The sequence below is a fragment of the Xiphophorus maculatus genome, chromosome 6 (genome assembly GCF_002775205.1).
Source record: "Xiphophorus maculatus strain JP 163 A chromosome 6, X_maculatus-5.0-male, whole genome shotgun sequence".
Classification (NCBI taxonomy): Eukaryota; Metazoa; Chordata; class Actinopteri; order Cyprinodontiformes; family Poeciliidae; genus Xiphophorus; species Xiphophorus maculatus.
This window is the reverse complement of record NC_036448.1, coordinates 28,442,919-28,466,699: the sequence shown is the minus strand read 5'-3', so window position 1 is coordinate 28,466,699 and position 23,781 is coordinate 28,442,919. Positions and strand designations below refer to the sequence as shown.

The 23,781-nt window shown below is 43.0% G+C and overlaps 2 protein-coding genes across 7 annotated transcripts; one reads left to right on the top strand and one right to left on the bottom strand.

The window, feature by feature from the left end:
* Positions 1 to 50: 50 nt before the first annotated feature.
* Positions 51 to 4,176, bottom strand: LOC102216612 (zinc finger and SCAN domain-containing protein 2-like). The gene is made up of 4 exons (XM_005812624.3): positions 3,767 to 4,176; positions 2,878 to 2,951; positions 2,691 to 2,802; positions 51 to 1,784 (listed from the first exon to the last, which is right to left on the bottom strand). Exons 1-4 carry the CDS (start codon positions 3,999 to 4,001, stop codon positions 1,087 to 1,089), a joined length of 1,119 nt encoding a protein of 372 aa, XP_005812681.1. The 5' UTR covers positions 4,002 to 4,176; the 3' UTR covers positions 51 to 1,086.
* On the top strand, positions 4,115 to 23,508 carry lrrc6 (leucine rich repeat containing 6). 6 transcript variants are annotated; one of them, XM_023335348.1, is made up of 12 exons: positions 4,115 to 4,240; positions 5,781 to 5,948; positions 6,993 to 7,070; positions 7,141 to 7,313; positions 8,721 to 8,881; positions 9,024 to 9,161; positions 16,380 to 16,457; positions 16,621 to 16,686; positions 18,334 to 18,403; positions 19,508 to 19,603; positions 20,000 to 20,085; positions 22,328 to 23,508. In XM_023335348.1, the coding sequence occupies exons 1-12, from the start codon at positions 4,132 to 4,134 to the stop codon at positions 22,500 to 22,502; spliced, it is 1,398 nt and encodes a 465-aa protein (XP_023191116.1). In that variant the 5' UTR covers positions 4,115 to 4,131; the 3' UTR covers positions 22,503 to 23,508. The 6 variants fall into 6 exon arrangements, 3 of the variants coding, with proteins under 3 accessions (XP_023191116.1, XP_023191119.1, XP_023191117.1); XM_023335349.1 differs by lacking the exon at positions 4,115 to 4,240 and adding an exon at positions 5,316 to 5,349; XR_002752884.1 differs by lacking the exons at positions 20,000 to 20,085; positions 22,328 to 23,508 and adding an exon at positions 18,985 to 19,423 and having other exon boundaries at positions 18,334 to 18,511; positions 19,508 to 19,594.
* Positions 23,509 to 23,781: the final 273 nt, after the last annotated feature.

Sequence of the window (23,781 nt, the reverse complement as noted above, 5' to 3'; positions counted from 1 at the left end):
GATTTATTTGAGGAGGATTTCACTGCAACTGCAATGAATTTTACAAATGGTAAACAGTTTGAATTTATTATTAAACAGTCAACATAATACACACAGCTTCAGTATTACACTTTCACCATCAGTCATATGTTTCTGTTCCAGGTGTGTGTTTAATTATTCCACCGTAGGAGAAACCTGCTTTTATCACAAGCGTAAAATTAATAACATTCCAGGATTGGTGGATGTAAACACAGCAGGTCGTTCTTCAGTTTCTACATGGTGACAGAAAATCCTGGCACCTGATTGGCCGTTTTCAGTAGAAATCTGAAATTTTTTTAGCTGAATAAAAATTGATTTAGTCTGAGCTTTTCTGTCAGCTTTAACTTTATTGTTTGGATTCGGTAAGATAAAAAACAAAAATATAACTTTAGAAAATCTTCCTCTGACTGACTGACACCAAACTGTCTTTAAAGACAAAACTAGGTTCCTACTGGAATGTCTTCCTGTTTAAAAGTGAATGAAAAGGCAGAGAGAAGAAGTCTGAGCAGCTTTTCCACTGAAATGTCTTGATAAACAGAAAAAGTTATGAAACTGCTGGAGGTTCTGGTCCATCAGCAGAGCCGGCCCAAGGCATATGCAAGTTAAGCAGCAGTTTAGATCCTCCACACAACCGATTGTAGAAATGAGATGTGTGGAAGGTGATTTCTTCCTCCTGATGGCTGCTGCCTCTGTTGGGAAAAAATAACATCTCAAACTTGTTTACTGTAAATAAAGTTTAAATTGTGTTTAAAACTGTAAATGTATCAGCTGATGCTACTTTCAAATGCTTAAAACAACATGGCACACTTAAATACCACTCAGCACTTTAAAATCTCAACCATCTTTTTTTTTCCTGTAATGTTAAAATCAACAGCCAAAATAAAACTGGTAAGCTAGTTTCAAATGATGCTAATGTGGCTACGTCACACACAGAGCAGCTCAGGAATGAAGAATCTGGTGTTGACATGTTGGTACGGGGGGCCCCATGTGACAATCTGCTTTGGGTGCCAAAAGGCTTGGGCCGGCCCTGTCTGTGGGTCAGCGGGTCTGGGCTCGGTTCTGTCCCAGTCAAAGCGGCACCATGTGATGTTTCTGCTGGTGGATCCGCAGGTTCTGCTTGGCCGCGAAGCGTTTCCCGCAGTGCTCGCAGGAGAAGGGTCGCTCCCCCGTGTGGACGCTCTGGTGCGTCTTCAGGTGGCCCGACTGCGTGAAGCGCTTCCCGCACTGCGCGCAGCTGTACGGCCTCTCGCCCGTGTGCACGCGGACGTGCGTCTCCAGGCTGCGCGACGATGTGAAGCATTTTCCGCAGTAGTTACAGGCAAATCGCTGGTCCCTGCAGAACCGGCTGAGCTCCAGCGGGTCGAGTCTGGAGCCGCCAAGCGCCAGCAGCATGGAGCGGTGCGGCACTGGCACCATGCTGGGCACAGACTGGCTGCTCCAGGAGGAGCCGGGATCCAGATCCACATCGCAGGGGACGGACCCGACCAGAGCCGAGCCCCGCTTCAGGTCCGACAGTCCGGGCAGAGCTGCCGGTCCGTCTCCAGACCCCAGCAGGAAGCCGGTCCTGATGTCCGCTGCAGACAGAGCGCCGCTGTCCGACTCAGAGGCCAGGTCAAAGTCAGCAGAGCTGCCCTCGGCGGCGCCGGACGGACCCGGGGACGGCTGCCCGCTGCAGGAGCTGCTCTGGTCCCAACACCGCACGTCAGAGATCTTCATCCCGGATGGGCCCTCCTGCCCCACAGGGAGACCCGGTTCCGCCTCCGTACCTGAACACGGATCAGAGCGAAAGGTTTCACTATCTCTGGCCTAGTCCATACATAGCAGGATATCGAGAAAACTGAACAGATTTATATGCAATCTGGTCTTTCGTCCACAGCAGAACTATCATTTGGGTTTTTTCTGCTTCTACAAACAGTCCAAACTTAAAACACAACAGAAATCACTCGGCTGTTTTTGGCCATAGTTCTCATGTGATGTCACACTTCCAGGAACTTTGTAGCTTACAGCCTTCTTGGTAGGTATACTTAACTCTCATGACAGTTCCTATGGAGTTGCTACGACAACAATAAACAAGCTACATTTTCTGTCTCCAACGGGTCGATTATCTGTCTCTTGCACATTGGTCAAGAGTGTCAATATACTTCTTGTTGGTGTGGAAGCCATGGTTCATCTATGCTCTGCGCTGTGCTTGCCTACCAAGATGGCGGTCCAATGGCGCGGATGACTTCTGGTTCAGATTTGTGGGAACTATGTCAATATTTTATTCTGGTGTCTGGAAAATTAGTGATTTCAAAAACCTTTGAAATAAAATTTCACAAATCAGCAGATAATGCCTGTCACCTAGCAACCCCAGCAAGGTACCGCTCATTACCCAGAATCCCAAGTTGAGCTCTAGCACGTTTGGTCAGCTGGTTCCTAACAGGAAGCCGTGGTTCTTTTGAAGGATTCTGATTGGCTGACAGGTGTTAGATTTGCCTCTCATGGGTCTGGTAATCCAGCGGGTTGGTGTGGATCATCGCTTTTCTGAAACTGATCCCTTGTGTATGATATTTTTTTAAACGATGCGGTGCAGCTATCGTTTTTTTTTTTTTTTTTAAAGAAAAACAATACATGTGGACGAGGCCTACAGCTGGAATATTTAGAGAAACCCAAATGAACTTGGTTCCTCTCACCGTCCTCCTGCAGGAGCAGCGGGTCGTCCTTCTCCTCCTCTGTGTCCTCTTTGATCACAACAATGTCCTGATCCATTTGGATCGGCTCCTCCGCAGCGGCTGTAGCAGAATCCTGTCAGAAGAAACAACATGGCGGTTTTACCTGGATTAGTTTATTAGTGAAGTAAAGTGATGGTGGATGTCTCACCTCTGCAGGAACGGATCCATGTCCTCTGAAGTTGGAGGGTTTTACCTGCTGTAGAGACGCTTCAGCTTCCAACTCTGGGTGGAAAAACATTCACAGATAAAAACAGAACTACAGGAAAAAAATCCAGAAAAATGTCTAATACTTCCAGGATGAACTATAAAACGCAGAAATCCCAGACAGACAGAATAAACTGTTATTTTTATAAGTTCTCCTGGCGTTTCGAAGGACTTTCAGATTCAGCCTCAGCTGAAACGATCAAATCAGTAAAGCACGGTAGAGGCTCCATCATGGTTTAAAACAAAAATATCTGCTTGTGTTGAAATGCCTACTTTAATCTTATTTACAACATTTTTATGACTGCAATAGCTGTTATATTAGGTAAGCATAATTGTCATAATATTTCAAATAAATACAAACAAATTGTTATAGTTTATAGTCCAACACCAAACTCTTTTATCTGGGTTATTGCTTTATGGATGACATTATAGAATAAAAACATTGAGTATAACTACAGACAGTAGGTTTTTGGTGGCCACGCAGGGTTCTGCTCAGGGTTCTGCTCACATTTTAACGGCCCTGAAACGGATCATAACAAAACAAACCCACTAAATACTTCTCCTTAGTTATAACTGTAGTAACGCAGGGATATGTTGTAGTTTCCGGTTTTATTAATGTGCCGAATTAAAAAGAGCCTGAAAGGAAAGTCATCCTGCTGAGAATGGCTTCCTAACTTTGTTCCCATCAAAGCCGAAACGCTTTATTGCAGTTTTTCTAATGAAGTTTGGTGGAAACATGAAGATTTGATTCCATCATTCACAACCAAAATAATAATAATAATAAAAACAGAACCGGTGATGAACCTTCACCGGTTCGGTTCCGCTGAACTCACCGGCTGCCGCGTCCTCCGGGCCGCCGTCCGTCCGGCGGCTGCCCCGAGCGATGATGGACTCGATGAGCTCCAGCTTCGTCCGCAGCGCCTCGTTCTCCTTGCGGCTGCGGGAGATCTCCAGCTGCAGGACGGCGTAGCCGTCGTCCACCAGCCCGCAGATCTCCGCCACCGCGGCTCGGGTCAGCGCCTCCATGATGGACGACAGCTGGGACTGGAACCCCTTCAAGCTGCTCATTCTGGCGGGGAAACGAGCTCAGGTCTCAGCAGCAGCAGCTCCGTAAGGCCGGCAGGGTGAGATCCAGCGACCTCCAGCTTTCTGTGGGCAACTAAACCGGTTTTGAAGCCGAAAAGCGGCTCACCTGCTCATGGAAAACGGCCGGATGCTGCAGATGTTGTTTGGACTTCCCTTCTGTGCGCTGAATTTTCAAAATAAGGGTCAGCGGCTTGATGGGATGCTGCATTCAAGAACACACTGTAAATGCGGGCTTTATTGGTTTTTGTTGTTTATATGTTTGACTATTTAATCCTGACAAATGAGTTTAAATATACATTAAATAATATATGCTTGAAGAAGATTTTGGAATTACGAAGTATTGGGGCCAGATTAAAAAATAAAAAGTTAATTACGAGAATGACATTAAAGTTGGAGTAAAACGAGAATGAAGGCGTAATATTACCATAATAACGAAATAATACGAGAATAGAGTCGTACGATAATGACCAAGTCATAATAATATAAGAATACCAATATGAGAAGTTGAACCGTAACATTGTTCTTTATATTGCACGACTTTATTCCCGTAATCCATGACTTTATTATTCTGTATTTTCTCTTCGCCCTGATGCTCCGTCTTAAGGCGAAATTGTTACTCAATCAGAAGATTGATGTTTTTACGCCTGAGCCAAACAGTAAAATGTGTGACAGCGTTTCTGTTGTGTAGCAGAAAATGTAAGTTTTAGTAATGAACCATCAGCATGTCACGGAGGAAAATTTGCTAAATCAATAAGTTTATGAGAAGCATTTGTACATTTCAGAACCAATAAAATGTCAAGTATTTCATTTCTATTTCAAATTCTAGTTTAAATTCAAAAATATTTTATTAATCTTAAAGGGAAATTAAATGTTATTGTAACTCCTATTATTTAAGGAAAACTTCAGTAAAAACTAAAACGTAAATTATATAAAAAGTAAAGATTTCTTTATTAGGAAACAAAAAGCCAATAAAACAAGCATGAGTTGCTACAATAAACGTAAAATGTCATATATTATGTAAAATAATGATGGTGGAGTATTTGCCTTTAAAGATCTAAACGGAAGTTTGAACTTAGGTCTGATTTATTGATCAATATTGACTAGATCCTATCACTTTTGTTACATTTAAAGACTCACTAATACACTTATCATTCAATTCTTCTTTTTTAATTCTTAATTTTTGACTTGTTTTGTGATCATTTCAAGTTCAGAAACTAAAACCCTTTAAATTAGTTTAGAAATGTTTAAAATTTCCTACAGAATTTGAACGTAGCAAAAAGTCGGTTTCCACGGCAACGCGTCACAACGACTGAGACTAAGATGGTTTACAGTAAGTTTAGGAGAAAAAGAACCGGAAAAGTAATAAAAACAGATACTTAACGTCTATAAGCTTAAATTTACTGTTAACTTTCGGATTTATTTGTCTTTAAATCATATTTATTCTCAGGTTTTGTTTACAGTTTGTTTCCGCTTCATGGAAAATAAATGCTAGTTAGCTTAGCCGCTCAGTGGAGTTGTTACGTAATGTAATAATAAAGTTTTTTTTTTTTTTAAAGACTATGCGGAGAAGTATGCGTAAAATATAAATATCACTGATCAATAGAAATAAGTTAATTATAATATTCTAATGGTTTAAAATAGTCTTGTGTTGAATTAATTCATCCTGACATATTTTAACATAATAATTTAATCATAAACATTCAGAAATGCTCCATAAACTCCTGTCTATCCATGCTTTATTTTTGTTTTTTCCCCATCCAGTCACAGAGGAGCTGATCCGGCGGCGGGCCGAGCACAACGGCTGTGAGATCCTCTCCCTGGAGGAGGTCTCCCTGCACCAGCAGGACATCGAGCGGATCGAGCATGTGGACAGGTGGTGCAGGGAGCTGAGGATCCTCTACCTGCAGAACAACCTCATCCCCAGAATCGGTACCGATCGGTTTACAGGAGACACCTGCATGGAAACAGTCAGGATGGGGTTTATTCTGGATCATCTGGGGCTTTAAGTGATTTATTTGAACCTTTCTCCTTCCAGGATGGAATAATAATTATGCAACATACAGTAGAAATTATTTTAAAACACTGGAGTTTGAATTTATTAACCCAGAAATGGTAAAAATGACTCAAAACTCCTCAGCTAAGGAATTCAGGAAGTTTAACGTCAGTTTGCTTAGTGAGCTCCAAAACCTGATGAGTTATTTTAATGTAACTGGTCAAATATTCACCCAGAATTATGTTAAAATCATATTGATAGAGACACAAGTGTCTGGAAAAGGTGAAACTTTCTAAAAATACAAGTGAGGGTGTAAATACTTTTGATTAGAGACGCAGTTTTAAAAATCACTTCATTTTGTTTTATTCCCTTAAAAAATAAACTTTCAAATGACTCATTAAAATCCCTAAATTAAAGCGTTCGTGTGAATATGACTGCATGGAAACCAGAACGTTATTATTTATGGTAGAAATGATTGGAAAGCAGACGTGAATCTTTCAGCAGCGAGAAATTCAATTCTGATTTTTAGGATCAAGATTCGATCCAGAAACTATTTTTATTTCAGAAACCATTTTCTCTCTTCCAACGGTCTACAGATTCTGTTTAAATTATGTGACTGACCAGGGGAATGATTTTATATAGAACATTATTTAATACAGTCCTAAAATACTGTCAGATTATATTTAAACAAAAACAGGTTTGTGTATAAAATACTTAAATAATAAATATTAGATAAGGTTAGCTTCCTGGTTTTTTCTTAAATAAAAATATATGAAAGAATCATTCAGAATATTATTTTACAAGTCTAAGCAGATGAAATGTGACTGTTTTGAATTGATTCACAATTCCCAGAACGGGGATTTTTTCTCTGCTTCTCTGTTGGATACGACTGATTTTTAGTGTTTCACCAGTTAAAGAGCTGCAATTACTGAGTTTTTATTGTTTTATCTTTTATAGTTCAGTCTTTTCTGCTGTTGCAGAGAACGTGGGGCGCCTGAAGAAGCTGGAGTATCTGAATCTGGCCTTGAACAACATCCAAGTCATTGAAAACCTGGAAGGTGTGCGCGCTGAGCCGACCCTGCAGGCCCGTTTTTCAGAAGCAGACTCTGACTTTGCTCCTGCCTTCAGGCTGTGAGAGCCTCCGGAAGCTGGACCTGACGGTGAACTTCGTGGGTCTGCTGAGCAGTGTGGAGTCGCTGCAGCACAACGCCCACCTGAGGGAGCTCTTCCTGGTGGGGAACCCCTGCACCGAGTTCCAGGGCTACCGGCAGTACGTCGTGGCGGCGCTGCCTCAGCTCAAGGTCACCGCACTTCCTCAAACTTCTTCAGCAAAAATGTCATTTTTAAAGATTTAAAGATTGTTATTACATTTTGGCATCTACTGCTTCTAAAAACAGCCCAAGAGTTTAATTATCAACTTTTTTATCTTTCCATCACGTTATAATAGAATGTTGCTTTGATTCTTTCAGACATGTTGGAGAAATCCTTTAATCACCATGTCCAAAAAGCCTGGGTGGGCCTAGCCCTGCCTTCAAAGCGCAGCTCCTCCCCTCAGCTCCTGCAGACTAGCCAGCAGCTATTAGCAAACCCCTGGTGGACCTGCTGAGCTCATTATAGAAGCTACTCTTCAGAGCAACGCTGGTAAAAACTCTGTTAAAGGGTTAATAGAGGAGCCACTTTGTAATGACTTTCTGGAGGCGGAGCTTCAGAAACAGCAGGAGCTTCTTAAAGAGACAGAGGCACAATTTCAAGGCATTACGTTACGGAGTCAAATTTCTATGAAGCCAAAACACCCAGCCAAGCTGTTGTGTTCCCTTTATGAGTAGGGTTAGTTCTGTAAACAGTACAGCCACTACGAGCCTCCAGTAAAGGATGAGAGGAGAGATTTCAGGTCCAAACTTTCTTTAACAGAGCTGAGAGTGGTCTACAACAGCGGTCCCCAACCTTTTCAGTCGCGCGGACCGGGCAGCCCTTCAATGTTTTGTTTTGTTACTCATTCTGCTGCAAGTTGGCTCAATTTTGACGCGCAAGACGTAACTGGTAAAATCCGGTTTAGGATTTTCAAAATAAAAGTTCCGGAAGTAGTTCATTATTTCTTGCACGGCCCGGTACCAATTGGCCCAGTGGTTGGGGACCACTGGTCTACAAGAAATACAGAGGATGAAACAAATGAAAGCTATTATTTTCACTAGCTATAAACAGTTATTTCTAATTTGTCCAGCAGATGGCAGCAAAAGACCACAAATAAACCACAAACCACATTATCATAATCCGTTGCCATATATATATATATTTAAATTGCTCAGACATATAAATCCTGCTTATCCTGTACATGATGCTCCACTTCTTCTTTTAGTTGTATGGTTGTACAATTGCACGTCTGTTTTTCTTTATTTAAATGTGTAAACGTTAGGGGGCGTGGCCAGCAGCTGCTTGTTTGGATTTAAGGTGACAGAGGCCATAAAACAGCTAACAAATAGACAGAAGTGAACTGAATAAAAGCTGATTATCTGAGAAGTATTTTGTGCAAAAAATGTGATTAACATGTTTTGTATAGGCCATAAACCTACGCTGACCTGTTCCATGAAGCATAACAGGTCGCCTTTAAATACCTTTCAGGATTTAAATCTTGATTTGAAGGCAGTACTTGCAGCTGAAGCTAACTCATTAGCATCCAGAAGTCCCCTGTCCTGTGTGTCCGTCTCCAGTGGCTGGACGGGACAGAGATCAGCCGGTCGGAGCGGATCAGAGCCTCGCAGGGCCTGGAGCAGGTGAGGAGGCGAGTCAGGGAGCAGGAGCAGGAGTACCTGAGGAGGAGAGAGGAGCAGAAAGAGGAGGCTGCACAAAGAGACAAGGAGAGGAAACCAGAGTGAGTTTCAGCAAGTGGAGTTATTTCTATCAGAAGAACAGAGTTTTGATCTTAATTCTCCTTAAATTCAGGATCTGGAGCTGAAAGCAAACCTGGTTCAAACTTTCCCAGATGGTCTGAATGTCTGCGTGTTCCTCCTCAGCTCACAGGACGACAAGGAGAACCTGCGGAGCGCCGAGGAGGAGGAGCAGGACTTCTGGCACACGCCCTGCTCCTTCACCCCCGAGTCCCGGCTGGAGGCGCACCGCCGCCTGGAGGAGAAGAAGAACGCCAACAGGAAGTGAGTGGACCAGATTCATCTGTTTTATCCTCTAAGCACTTTGACTCCGTTTGTGTCAGATGTTCGATTTAACACAGAGAAGAAGAATCCCAAAGTTAAAATCTTTAAAGCCAAAGATTTCAACTTTATTGTTTTGGAAACATATAAAAAATATGAAATTATTTTATGGAGCAATTCTCCAAAACATTCAGAATAATTTTGTTGAGAAAATTGTCAATTGTTTCCTGATCCCGCAGATTATTTTTGTTCTTGTTCCATCAGCCTCTGGATAAATAAACATCTTAAACATAGATTAAGAAACATATTATATTATGTATTTACACATTATTTAAAAAACCAGGCGTTAAACAGGAACCAATATCCAAGAACTCAAACCATGAACTTTGTCTGTTTGGATGTAGTTTAGGATCTTGGCCACAAGGTGTCACTGTTTCTATCTCCACCTGAGCAGAAACTGAACATCTGAGCAGCTGATGTCACGACGCTTCCTCCCATTTTTCATTCTTTCTTCATCCTTGAGGAAAATCAGAGGAAAACTCAGATAAATGTTGCAGGAAGGAAGCAGAGATGAAAACAGATTCAGCTCCAGTTCAAACCGGTTCAGGATCCAGACAGCGGAACCAGTTTAACAACCAGGCAGAAAGATGCAGACCTTCAGTCCAGGTAGCAGAAACATCTGGACCTGTGATCCCAAACCACAGAACCAGAACCAGAACTGCTGATACCTCCCAACCCAACTAATGAACTTTTTCCTCCTTATAGATTTCTGTTAATATCAGACAAAGAAAACCTGAGTAAATACAAAAACTAGATCAGATCAGATGATTTTTCCATTTTACCAAATTTGGTAAAATTTGGTAAAATAATAATTCATTAGCCGAATGCGACCGGATCCGACTTTTCACACGAGTCTGACCGACCCGATTCTTTTCACTCAAAAGACATCCAGTCTGAGCCACTTCCATATGTGGAGCTAAACTGTATCTTCAAGTTGTCAAAGCGTCGTCAGTCTGAACTCTCATGTCGCATTTTATCCGACTGCTTCTTCTCCGACATGAAACATACGTCTTAGTTTTCACCAGAAGAAGACAGATGGTAAATCAGAGACTTTCTCATCCGTTTATTTAGATCTGGACATAATTTGTCTTTTTATGACCTACCAGCCTACTTCCTGTTGTCAGTTTCTGTTTGGCCATTTTCAGCCAGACAAGTTTAAAGCGAAGCGGCAAAATTAAACGAGGTGGATTAGCAGAGCTAGAAAACAACTGATGGAGTCTCTGCTGCCGGGATGTTGAGCTGCTAGCATGTCATTACAGCCTTCAGTCAGAAGCCTCGTTGTAAGACGGACTGCTACTGGAGCTCCTTCCTGCCCACAGCGTCAACATTCACTCTTTTTTTCCATCAATCTATTGATTGATCTTTTGGAATAAATTGCAGAAGAAACAGATTCCCTTAAAATCTTTCCTTTCCGCGCTGAAGCCATCAGTGAGAGATTCATCAGAGGAAGAAAAAACAACGAAATGAAATAAAAAACAAAAAAACATGTTGAGCGTTTCTGTGCAGATTTGATGTCTTGCTCAGAACCGAGCGGACCTTCAGGTCATGGCAGCATGATGCAGCTGCTGCAGGGTATCGGACCCGTCCTTCCTCAGCAGATGAGGAGATGTTGGACTTTAATCTGACGTCAGCAGAGCAGATTAGAGCGTCTGCTGCCGAGTCCGCTCAGGTTAATTAGGAGCTTAACGGGCCGATTGTTCTGAGAATGTTCTGGTGACGTCGGACCGAACGGAGACCCACCGGGTCAGCAGGAAGACAGGATGTAGCCGCTGGACATGTCCTGGATGGACAGAACTGGACCTGGAGTTCTGCTGCGGCCCGCTGGGACTCAGAACTCCCGGGTTCAGGACAGAACCGACGGGTTTAGAGATGAAGGTTCTGGACAGAACCGACGGGTTTAGAGGTGAAGGTTCTGGACAGAACCGACGGGTTTAGAGGTGAAGGTTCAGGCAGAACCGACGGGTTTAGAGGTGAAGGTTCAGGCAGAACCGACGGGTTTAGAGGTGAAGGTTCTGGACAGAACCGGCGATTTAGAGGCGATTTAAAGGTTAAATGTTGGATTGTTTGAAGTAGGAAAGTTAATAACGAACAGAAAATAAGTTGTTAATGTGTGAAAACGGGTTGGACCTGGTTGGAGGATGAGGAAACGTCTCTGGGACTCTGACTGGACTACAGACTGGATCCCGCTGATCCAGAACGATCCCGCTCAGCCAGAATATTTATATATATTTAGTTTTCCACAGTTTGTTCCCTGATCATCCATAGTCTGATTAAATCTCCTCGGTTTCCCCTGGAAGCTGAATCACTTTCCAGAGTTTTAATGACATGAGATTCGAACATGGACCTCTGATCGTGTTTCGTCTCTCTGTAACTCACAAACACAATCTGATTACAACGCAGCTAAATGACTCCGACCCAAAACAGTGACTACAGATATCAGCACTTTACAAAAAAGTCATTTCAGTCCTATGATGCATTTATTCCCACTGGTTATAAACAATACATCAACTTCAGTTCATAATTCAAATCAAAGTTTTCGGAAACCCTCAGATTCATTCACTGCTCCTGGACGACAGCAGACAATCTCTTGGGCTGATTTTACAGCAATCTGCCATCCTGATTAAGCATCTGGTGAGAGTGGAGAGGAACAACGACTTTCCAACGGGAAGAAGAAACTGTCCTCTGCTACGACTGACAGGGAGTCGACAGGACAGAGGAGAGACAAGCACTGAACCGGCAGCAGAGTCAAAACAAAGAGTGAAAACAAAGAATCCACTGTCAGGTGGATCACATCAGTGCAGTCATCAGAGATCCAGCCTTGGAGAAAACAGAGGAGTACTGAGCCAGGACTACTTTCCATGGTAAAGTACCCAAAGTTAATGGCAGCATTAAGTTCCTTCACCACTGTCAACTCTCTGTAGCCGGTTAAAGTCCGGGTGGATTCTAACGTTGGTTCCTCAGTCTGTGGTCAGGAACGTCAGCAGGACGGAGCGGTGGCCGACGCTCCAAAGTCATTTTGCACCTGTAATCCTGGGCAGACAGCCGGCCCAAATCCACTCAGAGTATAAACTGTCCCTGCACTGCAGGTCTTTCTGCTTCAAACTGGTTTCATCTGGTGTGTCTTTCTGCTTCAAACTGGTTTCATCTGGTGTGTCTTTATGATTCAAACTGGTTTCATCTGGTGTGTCTTTATGATTTAAACTGGTTTCATCTGGTGTGTCTTTATGATTTAAACTGGTTTCATCTGGTGTGTCTTTATTAATTAAACTGGTTTCATCTGGTGTGTCTTTATGATTTAAACTGGTTTCATCTGGTGTGTTGGTGCATTTGGGCCGGCTGTGGATCCATGCCAGTGGACGTGAGTCTTTATAACCCCGTGAATCAACCGCACTGAACCATTAAACGATTAAAGGATAAATCATTCACCAGACTGCTGAACGTTTTATGCTACATGATGTTGAAGTTGTGCAACCAGGACAGGAAGCTGATAACAGTAGAACCAGTCCTGCTAGTCCTGCGCTGCTGGGATTAAAGTCTGTCGTCTGCTTCCTCGGTTAAAGGCTGCGTCCGTCCCTTTCTGAAGGTCCGTTTTTGTTATCCGGCCGCCTGGTGGAGCTTCACTCTGTTGTTCTGTAACTGGAGTCGTGGAGGCGAGGGTGTAGCTGTGATTAAAGGCCACACAGATGAACCTGATGGGGAAACGTTTATAGGCTGATTATAAATCCATAAACTCTCTCTGAGACCTCCGGGTCAGACCGGACCGTCTGTGTTTAACGCCTCCAGACCAACCAACAGATCATCCCACCTCTAACTGGAGGATTCGGGTTTCCTGTCAGTCTGCAGGATTGACTCTGTTCTCATGTTTCTGTTTATTTGTTGTTCAAAATAAAACCAAAAACTCAGATTTAGGCTCTAATGGAAAAGGGTCAGAACAAACAGACAGAGGAGAGAAAAAATGTCAATCGGCTCAATTTTTGTTGTGTTTTCTGGCACAGAAAGTCGTTACATCCGCTGTGGTGCAGTTTACCTCTGGACGTCCACTGGTTTGCTTCACACAGAGCCTTCAGAACGTCTCAGTTTTCAAACTGCCCATGAGGACAGAGCCGCTTCCTGCTGACTCACAGCTTTCAGCTTTCCTGACACCTCAAGCAGCAGAACAGCCGAGTTTTGGCCGATGAATGATCCTGCTGGGTTACCGCTCTGTGCTGCTTCGTCTGCTGCCAAAGACCTGGAGGTGTTTCTGATCAGTCCAAATGTTTAGCACTTCAGTCGGAGTTAACCCAAACTCTGAAAAATAAAAGCTTTCAGAGTCTGAAAAGTTCAAAGCACCACTGACTCCATTCATGGCATCACAGGAATGTCAGGAGAGATGAATTTCCTGCTCCTGTGGTTGTTTCTACTGTAAGGTCGACCAGGAGACGATTCTGTAGAGCTGAGACTGAAAACACAAAGACGCTTCCAGGTCAAAGAAACTGACAGCCTGACTAATGGGGACAGCTAACGCTGCATGGAGACGGTGCAGGTGGAGATGAGCATGAACGGTTTCTCTGAGGTATCATCTGGTCTGCTTCGAGTCCATGTTGAGTATGTTCGGACCTCTGCAGAGTGAAGTACGCCTGAGCATGCTTGGGCCTTGAGACACCTGGTTGGCCTCCGATCCTCTTACAGTCTGAAGATGAACTCATCCATCTGTCAGATGCGACCTGACCAACCGCTGAATCTCAGACCCGAACAGCACGCTGCCAGCCTCACTTCTGACCGCTCACTTCGGTTCAGGACATCATCGTCTCCACTTGGGGTTTGTGAATAACCAGAGGTGCCCAGCAGGGACTGAGCCAAGTCTGGTTCCTCCAAGACCAGGACCGGTCTCCGGCGCTCCGGCCCTGGTGTCTGAGCCACCGGGGTTCCCTCTGTCCTGAGCTGGAAGAGCCCGACTGTACGCCTCCGTCATGTAAAACCAACCTGATGAGTTGATGAGGCTTCAGAGGACTTGCTTCCAGGACGGACTCGGTCGGCTCATGGCTAACTGGAAGGTGTCTGAAGAGATCATCCTCACCTCCTGACTCCACTCAGGCCAGCAGAGAGCTGTCACTTCTGATGTCTGCATGACTCAGCTGTTTGAGACTCTTCACACCCATCTGAGGAAGACGTGCTGCAGAGCCACAATGTCACCTTGTCAGCAGCAGAGAGAAGCTGCTGCATGGACAGAAAGACACCGATGAGGATGCTCAGATTCAGTCAAATCTCATTTCACAGCTTTAATAATTATAAACTCCACTTTCACCCGGTCACAAAGTTCCAAACCTGCAGGATTTGTTCAGGATTTATGTAGAATTTTGGTCTAATTTCTGGTGCAAGTATCTTAATACACTAGAAATAAGACTAAACTAACTTACAAATAACTTTTCAATAAGATATAGAAGCTTGTTTTAAGTCAGTAACTTCTGACGTAAAAACTTTTTAACCTTTTTTGTTGAGAAAGTTATAGTTCCACTGGTTAGTTAACAAAGATATTTTTCTGCATACCTGGCATCCAAGCAATCGTTTGTGTAACTTCAAACATATGAAATTGCGATTCGACGTGAAAAAAGAGAAAAAGATGCAACAAAACAACTTGATATTCAGTCTGGCAGCTCGTTCTTCATCTCCTCACCTCTGAGCTGAGCAGACTGAAGGCTCCTCATGGCCACTGCCAGAGGTCAGGGCAGCTGACCCGCCGCAGCGCGCTAAACGCTCACCTGCCTCAGACACAGACGCAGCCATCTGCTGCGCGGCGGGTCTAATGGACGGACGGTTGTGAGGAGCGTGTTTAACCGCAGCTTCATGCAGCTGAAGGAGAGAGTGGCCGTCTGTAACGGCAGTAAACACTTTGACTCACGTCCAGCTTCAGGAAGCAACCGTAGAAAAACAGAGACAGAAAACAATTTATACAGATTTAACCCTGCAAGACCCAGATATAGAAATAAAAAATGAAAACAAAGCAACATGGATTTGTAGCAGAACTTTGAAGATTAAATTGTTTTCAGATTATTTATTTTAAAGTAAAGTATGTAAAGTTCTTTGACATTACATGTCCTCTTCAGTCTCTATGATAAAACCCAGAGTAAAAGTCCGTTTTTTAAAAGTTTAAAACAGGCATGTTGTAATATTACAACAGTCTCACGGCGTTGATGTGGAAATGTCAACCAGGAACAGAAACTAAATAAGTTAGAATGGCTCCATGACCCTGCGGCGGACTGGCGACCTGTCCAGGGTGTACCCCGCCTCCCGCCCGGAACGTAGCTGGAGATGGGCTCCAGCAACCCTCCCGACCCCATTAGGGACAAAGGGTGACCAGAAGATGGATGGATGGATGGCTCCATGACCCGTTTTCAATGTTCTGACTGATTAGATTTCGTGTTACTTCCAGTTCACCGACAACTTAGTGACTAAACCCAAATTAAACTTTGTTTTGGAGATAAACTGTCTAAACTGGTCCTTAACTACTATATTTATGTTTCTGTTCAAATTGTGGCATTTTAATGTAAATTTTATTTAATTCTTAAATAGCTTTGCCTGAAATCGTCTCAGTGCTGCCCTCTGTGGACTAAAGTGTGGCTACTGCAGTTAAATTTTCCTATTAGTTCCAGCCTGAACCTGAGTTCAGGTTTAAAACCATCAGACACACGCCCCCTGGTGTAAGAAGTTGGAACAACAAGCACTGCTAGCGCTGATCGTTTCTCAGCTTTGCACTTGTGATTAATTTTCCGTGTGGACTTGGAGCGGACTGGATCCCCTCTGCTCTGACTGCAGTGTTTGTGAAAGGGGCGGAGCTTCACTCAGTCACTGCAGAGCGACTGCTGTTTTCACATTTCCCATTTCTAGCCTGTCACTTCTGTGAAAAAATCACTAGCTGTCTACAAAGTTGCCAATTGTAGCAACACAGTGATAAATTGTCAACAGTGTACTGTCATCCTGACTGCAGCCCTGCTGACCCACTCATCCCCACACTTGGCCACGCCCCTCTGCGTGTCTTGGCTCCGCCCACGTCGGAGGACTTTTCAGATGAAAAATGGCGGGCCCTTCCATCGCTTTAGACGCCGTGATTCTGGATCTGAACTTTCTTGTCTGCTCACTGCATCAGAGTGTAGTTTGTCTGGATGTGGTTCTGTTTGTCTGCAGGGAACCAGAGAAGAAGAACAAACCTCCCAGGACTCTGATCACCGCTGACGGACGAGTCATGAACATCAACGAACCCAAGTAAGAGAATCAGGGTCTTCCTTTAAAAACAGTCAGAACTTCACATCTGGTGCTTTGACAGGATCCAGATTCTGCTGTTTTCTGTTCTGCTACATTCTGGATAAAATCTGACGTGACATTTGACCTGCATCCCTCCGTTGGGTTTCTGATGTGTGTGTGTCAGGTTGGCCTTTTCTCTGACTGAGGATGAGGAAAGCAACGCTGTTGTGTTGGACCTGGCCGTTTACAGGTGAGACCTGCTGGCAGCTCCAACATTTAAACTGGGTTTTAATTCCTTGTTTTATTGGGGCCTGCCATGCAAAGCAATGGCAGGAACCTATTGCTATTCTCCCAATTCTTTATTTTTCATCCGTAACCGTTAATGCGGCTCATACCGCTGGGTGCACACCTACAAATGAGGTATCAAAACGTGCAGAAAATTCACGCCATTGGAGCTATTACTTTTGGTGGGATTCGGGGTTAACATGGCGACATAATTCGCAAAAAACTATGAAAAAAAAACCCATTATAAGTCAATGGGAAAAATCCTAGAAATACTCTATTTTTGAGGATTCTCTGTGTCGTCACGAATTCACGTAGAAATGCCATTCAAATTTCATTTTGTAGATACGTCTGTGATCTCTTCGAAAGTGAAGACGGCTCGTCGATACCAATTACGGTTTGTCCACAATTTGTCTCTAAGCAACCCAAAGGTTCTAATTTTTCCTAAAATTAGAGTGTGAATCTTCCTGAGTGCCCCTCTGCTAGAGTGAGAAATGAAGACAATTTTTCACCCCAAAATAATTTTGAAATTGCCATCACGCCCACAAATATCGCACGATTGGTATCAAAATCGGTCCTGACATTGATACGCATGTCTGCTCCGGTAAAATGTTTTCGAAATTTATCTAGATCGTACGGTTTTCTGTCACGGTGCTTCAGAGCAAAGTCATGCGACAGGATTTTCTAGGCTGTCTGAGGCTCTGTCACTAACAGTTCACACCTTGGTGAGAAACTTATTTACCATAGCAACGGAACTCAAGAGGCTATTGGCTGCTGATTAGGACTACAAATACGCATCACTGTAGTTCTATATATAGTGGAATACTCAGTTGAAACAGATCAGGACTGAACTGGCCTTTAGAACTACCTGCTGCTATGGGCTGTATATAACTGATTTAACTCAGTAACTGTTACACATGGTATTAGTTTGGAACTTTAAAATTAAGCATACTGAAAATTTCAAAATAAAAGCCTTGAATATTTTTAAATCAGGTAATTGCTCTGTTGAGCATTATAATTGATTTAACCCAATGACTGTTATACATGGGATTAGTTTGGACCTTTGAAATGAAGCATAATAATAATTTCAAAATAAACGCCTTGACAATTTTTACATGAGATTATTGCTCTTTTCAGCATTATATAACTGATTTTATCCAATGACTGTTATACATGGATTTAGTTTGGCCCTTTGAAATGAAGTTTTTCAAAAATAAAAGCCTTGACAAAAATTTTAAATCATACTGAATGGTGCACGGCCACCTTACTTAACGTTCTTGTGATTCTCCACATGCTACTGATTACATTGCAGCGTTCTTTAGCATTGATGCTAATTTCTAGCATGACAACGCCGGGCCCAAACCGACGGGCACGCTTTGGCAGGCCCTGGCTAAATTTCTTCAGAAATTTTCTAGTTTATTCTGATCTTTTGGGAAAAAATGTATAAAAACATAGGATGGATTAGAAACAGTATCTCTCCTGCTGAATCCTCAGTGTGCTGCAGAGTTTGTTGTTTTCCTAATAAATCTGATTTAATTTCAGTGAGAACTTCAGTTTGGAAACTTGATCTTTATTCAGTTGAGTGTAAACTGACCTGGCGCGTCTCCTCCCTCAGACACATGGACACGTCCCTGATGGATGTGGACGTCCAGCCGACGTACGCCAGAGTCAGCGTCAAAGGAAAGGTGCTGAGACAAGACAGTTAAACTTTTCACATAAAGACTGAACTTTAAAACAAAAAGCAGACTTCAGACTCCCAGCAGCCTGATCCGACTGCGGTGGCGTTTTAACAGGTCGGTTTCCTTTAGTGCTGAGTCATCGTTTGCTCTCGGGTTTGAAAACAAAAAATTATAAAAAGCAGCTCCTTTTACTCTCCATGAGTACAAAAAAGTTCTGACAGCAGAATAATTCACATTTTATTTTTACTTCATGTTTCTTTAATTTTCCACCTGCTGCTGACTGTGGAGGTCAAAAAAATTACATCTACCAACAAAAACAAAGTCATAACATTCAGCTTCTGTTTTCTCTACATATTTATGAGATAAAACAGAAATTATAGTGAAAATGGTTATAATATATAGTTACTTCTAAGCTATTTCAGCAAAAAGAGAACAGAAACATGTTTAATAATCAACTAGAATAAAAAGATCCATCTGAATATGTCTGCTGTATGCAGAGGAACCAGATTAAAAATGATTTCTTTGTCTTGTTCAGCTGAGTTTGTTTATTTCTGCTCTGGATTATGATGTCATATTTCTCTCAGCAGCTGTGAGGAAACCTCTGCTGCGCTTTAATCTCCCACTAATGATGTCAGAATCATCAAACATCTGGATGATCATCCAGGAGCTGGAGAGCCTCCGCTTCTTCCTGCAGCAAACGCTTCATCAGCGCCGACGCTGCGGGATTTATGTGCGCTTGTTTTATGCCAGGAGTCGTCCTGGTGGGGCGGGTGGAGTGATTCATGCTGCGATGCTTCACCTCAGGCTGTCAAAAAATCTCCTTTAATACGAGCAGGAGGAGCAAAGAGCTGAAGGTTTCCCTTCTGCCCACAGATCCCAGTAAGCCTCCCAGTCTGGGAGTTAAATCACAATCTGCTCCAGTTTGTCCTCCAACATGAATCATTTTAGTTTCTCTGCTGAGATTGATTGCCGATCTATTCTGGAAGTGCGTCTATAAAAGGCTGGAGTAATGATTGAAGCTACCGGGTCAGTGTCAGAACCGGGTCGGTGCCAGAACTGGGTCGCTGCATTAATCTCACTAATTACGGTTCTGAATTATTTACCTTGCAGATGTTCCAGGTGGTTCTTCCTGCGGAGGTGAAGCCCGACAGCTCGACGGCCCGGCGCTCCCAGACCACCGGACACCTGGTTCTGACCATGCCCCGGGTCGGTACTGCTGGCTCTGGTTCTGGTTCTGTCCAGGAACTATGGGGAAAAATTAGGGCCATAAAATTTGCTCATAAGAAAAAAAGTTTTGTAACTGAAAAAAAGTTGAATCTGAAATAGTTTTGAACTTTTCCTCCAGGCAAAGTTTCCAGTTTAAATCTGTTTTTGTTTCTGTTTTTGTTTGACTTTTTAAATTCTGTCCAAAATCAACAAGATGATAAAAACAAAACAGTTTGGATAGAAAAACAGTTTTTTCTTTAAAGAACTTAAATAGCTTGTTTGTTTTTGTTGCTCGCCGTATCGATCAGGTTTTTATTTGTAAATCAGTAAATCTGTGTCTCATCTTCAAACGACTCCGAACCAGACCGGCTCACTGACCTTTGACCTCTCCTTCAGGCTGAAGGTGAACTCAGAGTGAAGAAGCCCGCTCCTCGCCAGCACCGAGACGCTCCGAGCCGCAGCTCAGCAGAGGAACGGAACAGGTAGGACCGTGACCCGGAACACAAACCGGAGCGCTGACCGTGAACTCCAGGACGGTACTTTACCCAGAACCTCTGAGCAGAACCGGCTTGAAACGGGTCACCGGGCACGGCGCCGTGTCCAGGAATAACAGAAACCCAAAGTTTCTTGGTACTGTCCAGAAGCAACAGGATACATTAGAAACTTACTGGTTGCTTTACAACGTTTCCAGAACTTCCCAGTCCAGGTCCAGGTCATGTTTTCTGGAACCTGATTTTTACTTTCCGAGACATCCCAGGTTATATTTCCAAGTCCTGCAGTTTTTAAAAACAAAACAGAATAAATGTGACTGTTGTTGATATGAACAGGATTTGTTTGGAAATTTAAATCTTTCTGCAGCCGTAGAAAGGGACTCAGAAATAATCCTGTTTAAACCTGAAGTGTTTGAATCTCCGAGTTTCCTGACTGACCTGCAGATCATCCTCTGGTTATCTGATCAATAATCCATAATAAATCATCCAAAGGATGCAACAGGGTGAACCACGGGCTGCTGGGAGAGCTTCCACCGCCTGGAGCCACTCCCACCATCATCATCCTCATCACCATCATCATTTATAGTCGCTTCCTGTCCTTCATCTCTGCCCATCAAACCCCATGCATTAAACCTGGCGACAGGTGAGCAGCAGCTTCTGACTTATCGCACCATGCAGCCGATCAGAGGCCGACCTTTGACCCCTGGCTCTGCCACAGATCGGCCATCCTGCAGCGGACACCGGCAGGAACGGATCTGAAGGACATGATGAGGTCTGACTGGATGTTCCTGAGAGCAGGAAATGGATGTTAGAATAATGGAATATCTCACATCATCTGAAACATGAAGTCAGGCAGGATCAGCTCCCGATGATTCATTCACTACATGAAAACTGATGGGAAAATACAGAGGCTGATGTTCGGGGCGCGATGGCACCTCCTCACCAGAGGGGGCAGCAGAGAGGACCACTGACTGCTCCATCCAAGAATGTCTTTATGATTAGCAGAGAAGCTCTGGGTTCCGTTAAAAAACGTTATTATAAAAAAGATGCCAAATAAATAATTTGATCTAGTAATACATCCTATCCGAACAAAAACAAACTAGTCGGAATGGGAACCTGAGCCTAAAACGCTACTAGCTACGCTAACCCAACAGCACTAATCGTAAACAGTAGGTATGCTAATGCTCTATAGCATTAGGTATGCAGAGGTTAGTATTAGCTTAATAAGGAGCCTCTCAAAGCAAACCATTTTTGCATTTATTTGTTTAATTAACAAATGATGTTGAAAAAAGGTAAAGAGGAAACAGAACTGCTGCATAAACAGACTTCAAAATAAGAGCATGAATATAAATCTGTAACTGAGCGTTCTTCAGTCGATAACCAAAACTTTGATGCAGATGTTGAACTTCATTCAACTGAAAGTTTCCAAAACAGCCGAGTAAATTAAAGCTCCACATGGACCAACGTCTCTGATAAACCATTGAACTTCTGCTGTGAAGACCTGAGGTGGTTCTGACGGCTGGAGGAGGTCCGAACCCGTGAAGTGACCCGTGACTCATCAGATTACAGTCCAGGTCAGGAAGTAGTTCAGCATCTGAGCATCGACCGTCTCTGTCTGGTTCTTATCTAAAGGTGAGCTGATGGACTTACAATCAGATTCCTCAAAACCCGACGGATCACCAGACACTGACCAGAACCGGCCCGTCCAGTCAGAACTCAATTACATCCTCATTACCAAAGCTGGAGCGATGACACCTCCACCTCTCTTCTTCTGTGGTTTACCGGGATGTTCAGGAGCAACTCAGAGTCACAATCTGAGGTTCTGACCCGAAAGCTGTCGAGTTCTTGGGTTTCAGGAAGATGATTCAGCTTAAACCCGTTTCTCTGGTCCAGCCTGCAGTTCTCCTGCAGCAGCGATTCTGAGTCGGGACGTTTCGTCCTCTGGAAGCTGAATTCCCCTCTTAATAAACCAGCAGACGGCGGTGAAGAGGTTCTGCTGCTGTTGGCCACAGATCTCAGCAGCAGAGCAAAATCAGCAACTTTTACTGTTTCTCTCAGCCTGATCTCTGCTTTTCACTGTAACAGTTTCAGCTCCATGTGGGAAAAAGAAAGAAAATAGATTCACTGCTGCTGCAAACACAATTAAAACATGAAAGCTCTGATATTTAAAGAGTGTAAAATGCATCCAAACTCAGTTCCAGCTTTATTGCAATATACATTTCTCTGTTTTCAGAAAGGATAAAACTCCTGAGAGGCTGGAAGTTGATCCCAGTAAACGTAAATCTGTTGATGTTGCCAACATCGTGCCTCAGCAGAGCAACGGAGAAGATCTTCAGGAAAAACCGGGTAAAACAGCAGAACTCCCTGAAGAGTTCATGGACGACCCGGAGGTTCCTCCACTCATCTAAAATGTTTTTAAAAACACAGTTTCACCGCCGCTCTACAGAAAATGATGCAAATCCTGTGATTTTAAGTGATTTTAATTGTCGTACAGCAAAACAAATGTTAGTGTTGGTAACAAAACCTCAGAAGATTCTGACAGAAAAACATTTTGGTTTTAGTAAAAAGATTTTCTTCTGGACAGTTTTTGGTGTTTTATTCTTTTTTTAAATCCTTTTTCTTAACCTTAAAGTACAGAATCCATGTGTATGTTGTAAATATTAAGACCAAACAAGATTTATCACCTGGACAGACAAAAACAGATAAATATAACTTCAATCTGCTGTCATTGTGAAACACATCAACCAGTGATACTGACCTTCGCCTTTAATTGCCTTTTAATCTGATTGTCTTTAGTTGCAGTTTGTGACAGATTCTCTATGGTGAACTGGGGTTTTAATATTTTGGTGGATGTCAGTGTTATTGATCCCAGATTGAAGAATCAGTGAAACCTCTAATGAGGAAGCTGGCAGCCTCTCCGGACCTTCATAAGAGTTTCTGCAGCTTTTCCCCAAAGTTTGAGCTCAGTGTGTGCCTGGACTCATTTCATTTCTTTGCAAAGAGCAAATGTTAAATTAGTTTCTAATTCCTCAGAGGTACAAGGTGTGCTAACTGAACGCTGAAGTTTCCTGTTTCTGATCTGATGAGGGCTCAGAGGTTTATTCGTCTCTGTCAGCGGCTCTTCAGCCTTATTGGCCTCAACAGAAAACCTCCAATCTGTAGAAAGAAAATGTCGTCAGAGTATCAGTTAGCTCGAATATTAGCTTAACCGTTAGCTCAGCTGTTTCCCTTAAAATGTTTGTGCTTATTTGCTTGATTTTGAGAAAGTACAATATTTGCTTAAATATTCACCGTACTCTTAACTTGATCTGTAACGTATTGGTCACTTAAATTGTGATCTTGACTGAAGGTTAGCTCTCCTATTAGCTTGTCTATCAATCAATCAATCAATCAAATTTTATTTTTATAGCACATTTCAGCAGCAAGACATTTCAAAGTGCTTTACATCATAACAAACACAGAATCACAATGCAATATAGAATCAATCATTAAGTCAAGTTACATCAATAAATTTGTAATTGATTGATCTATTAGTTCATCTGCTAACTCAGCTGGTAGCTTCTTCTTCTTTTGAGTTTTATTAGCGGTTAGCAAACCAACTTAAGGTGCCCAGCTGTTAGCTGGACACCTTAGCTTTACTTTGAGTAGAGAAGCTGTTAGCTCTGTAGCATGTTAGCTTAATTATTA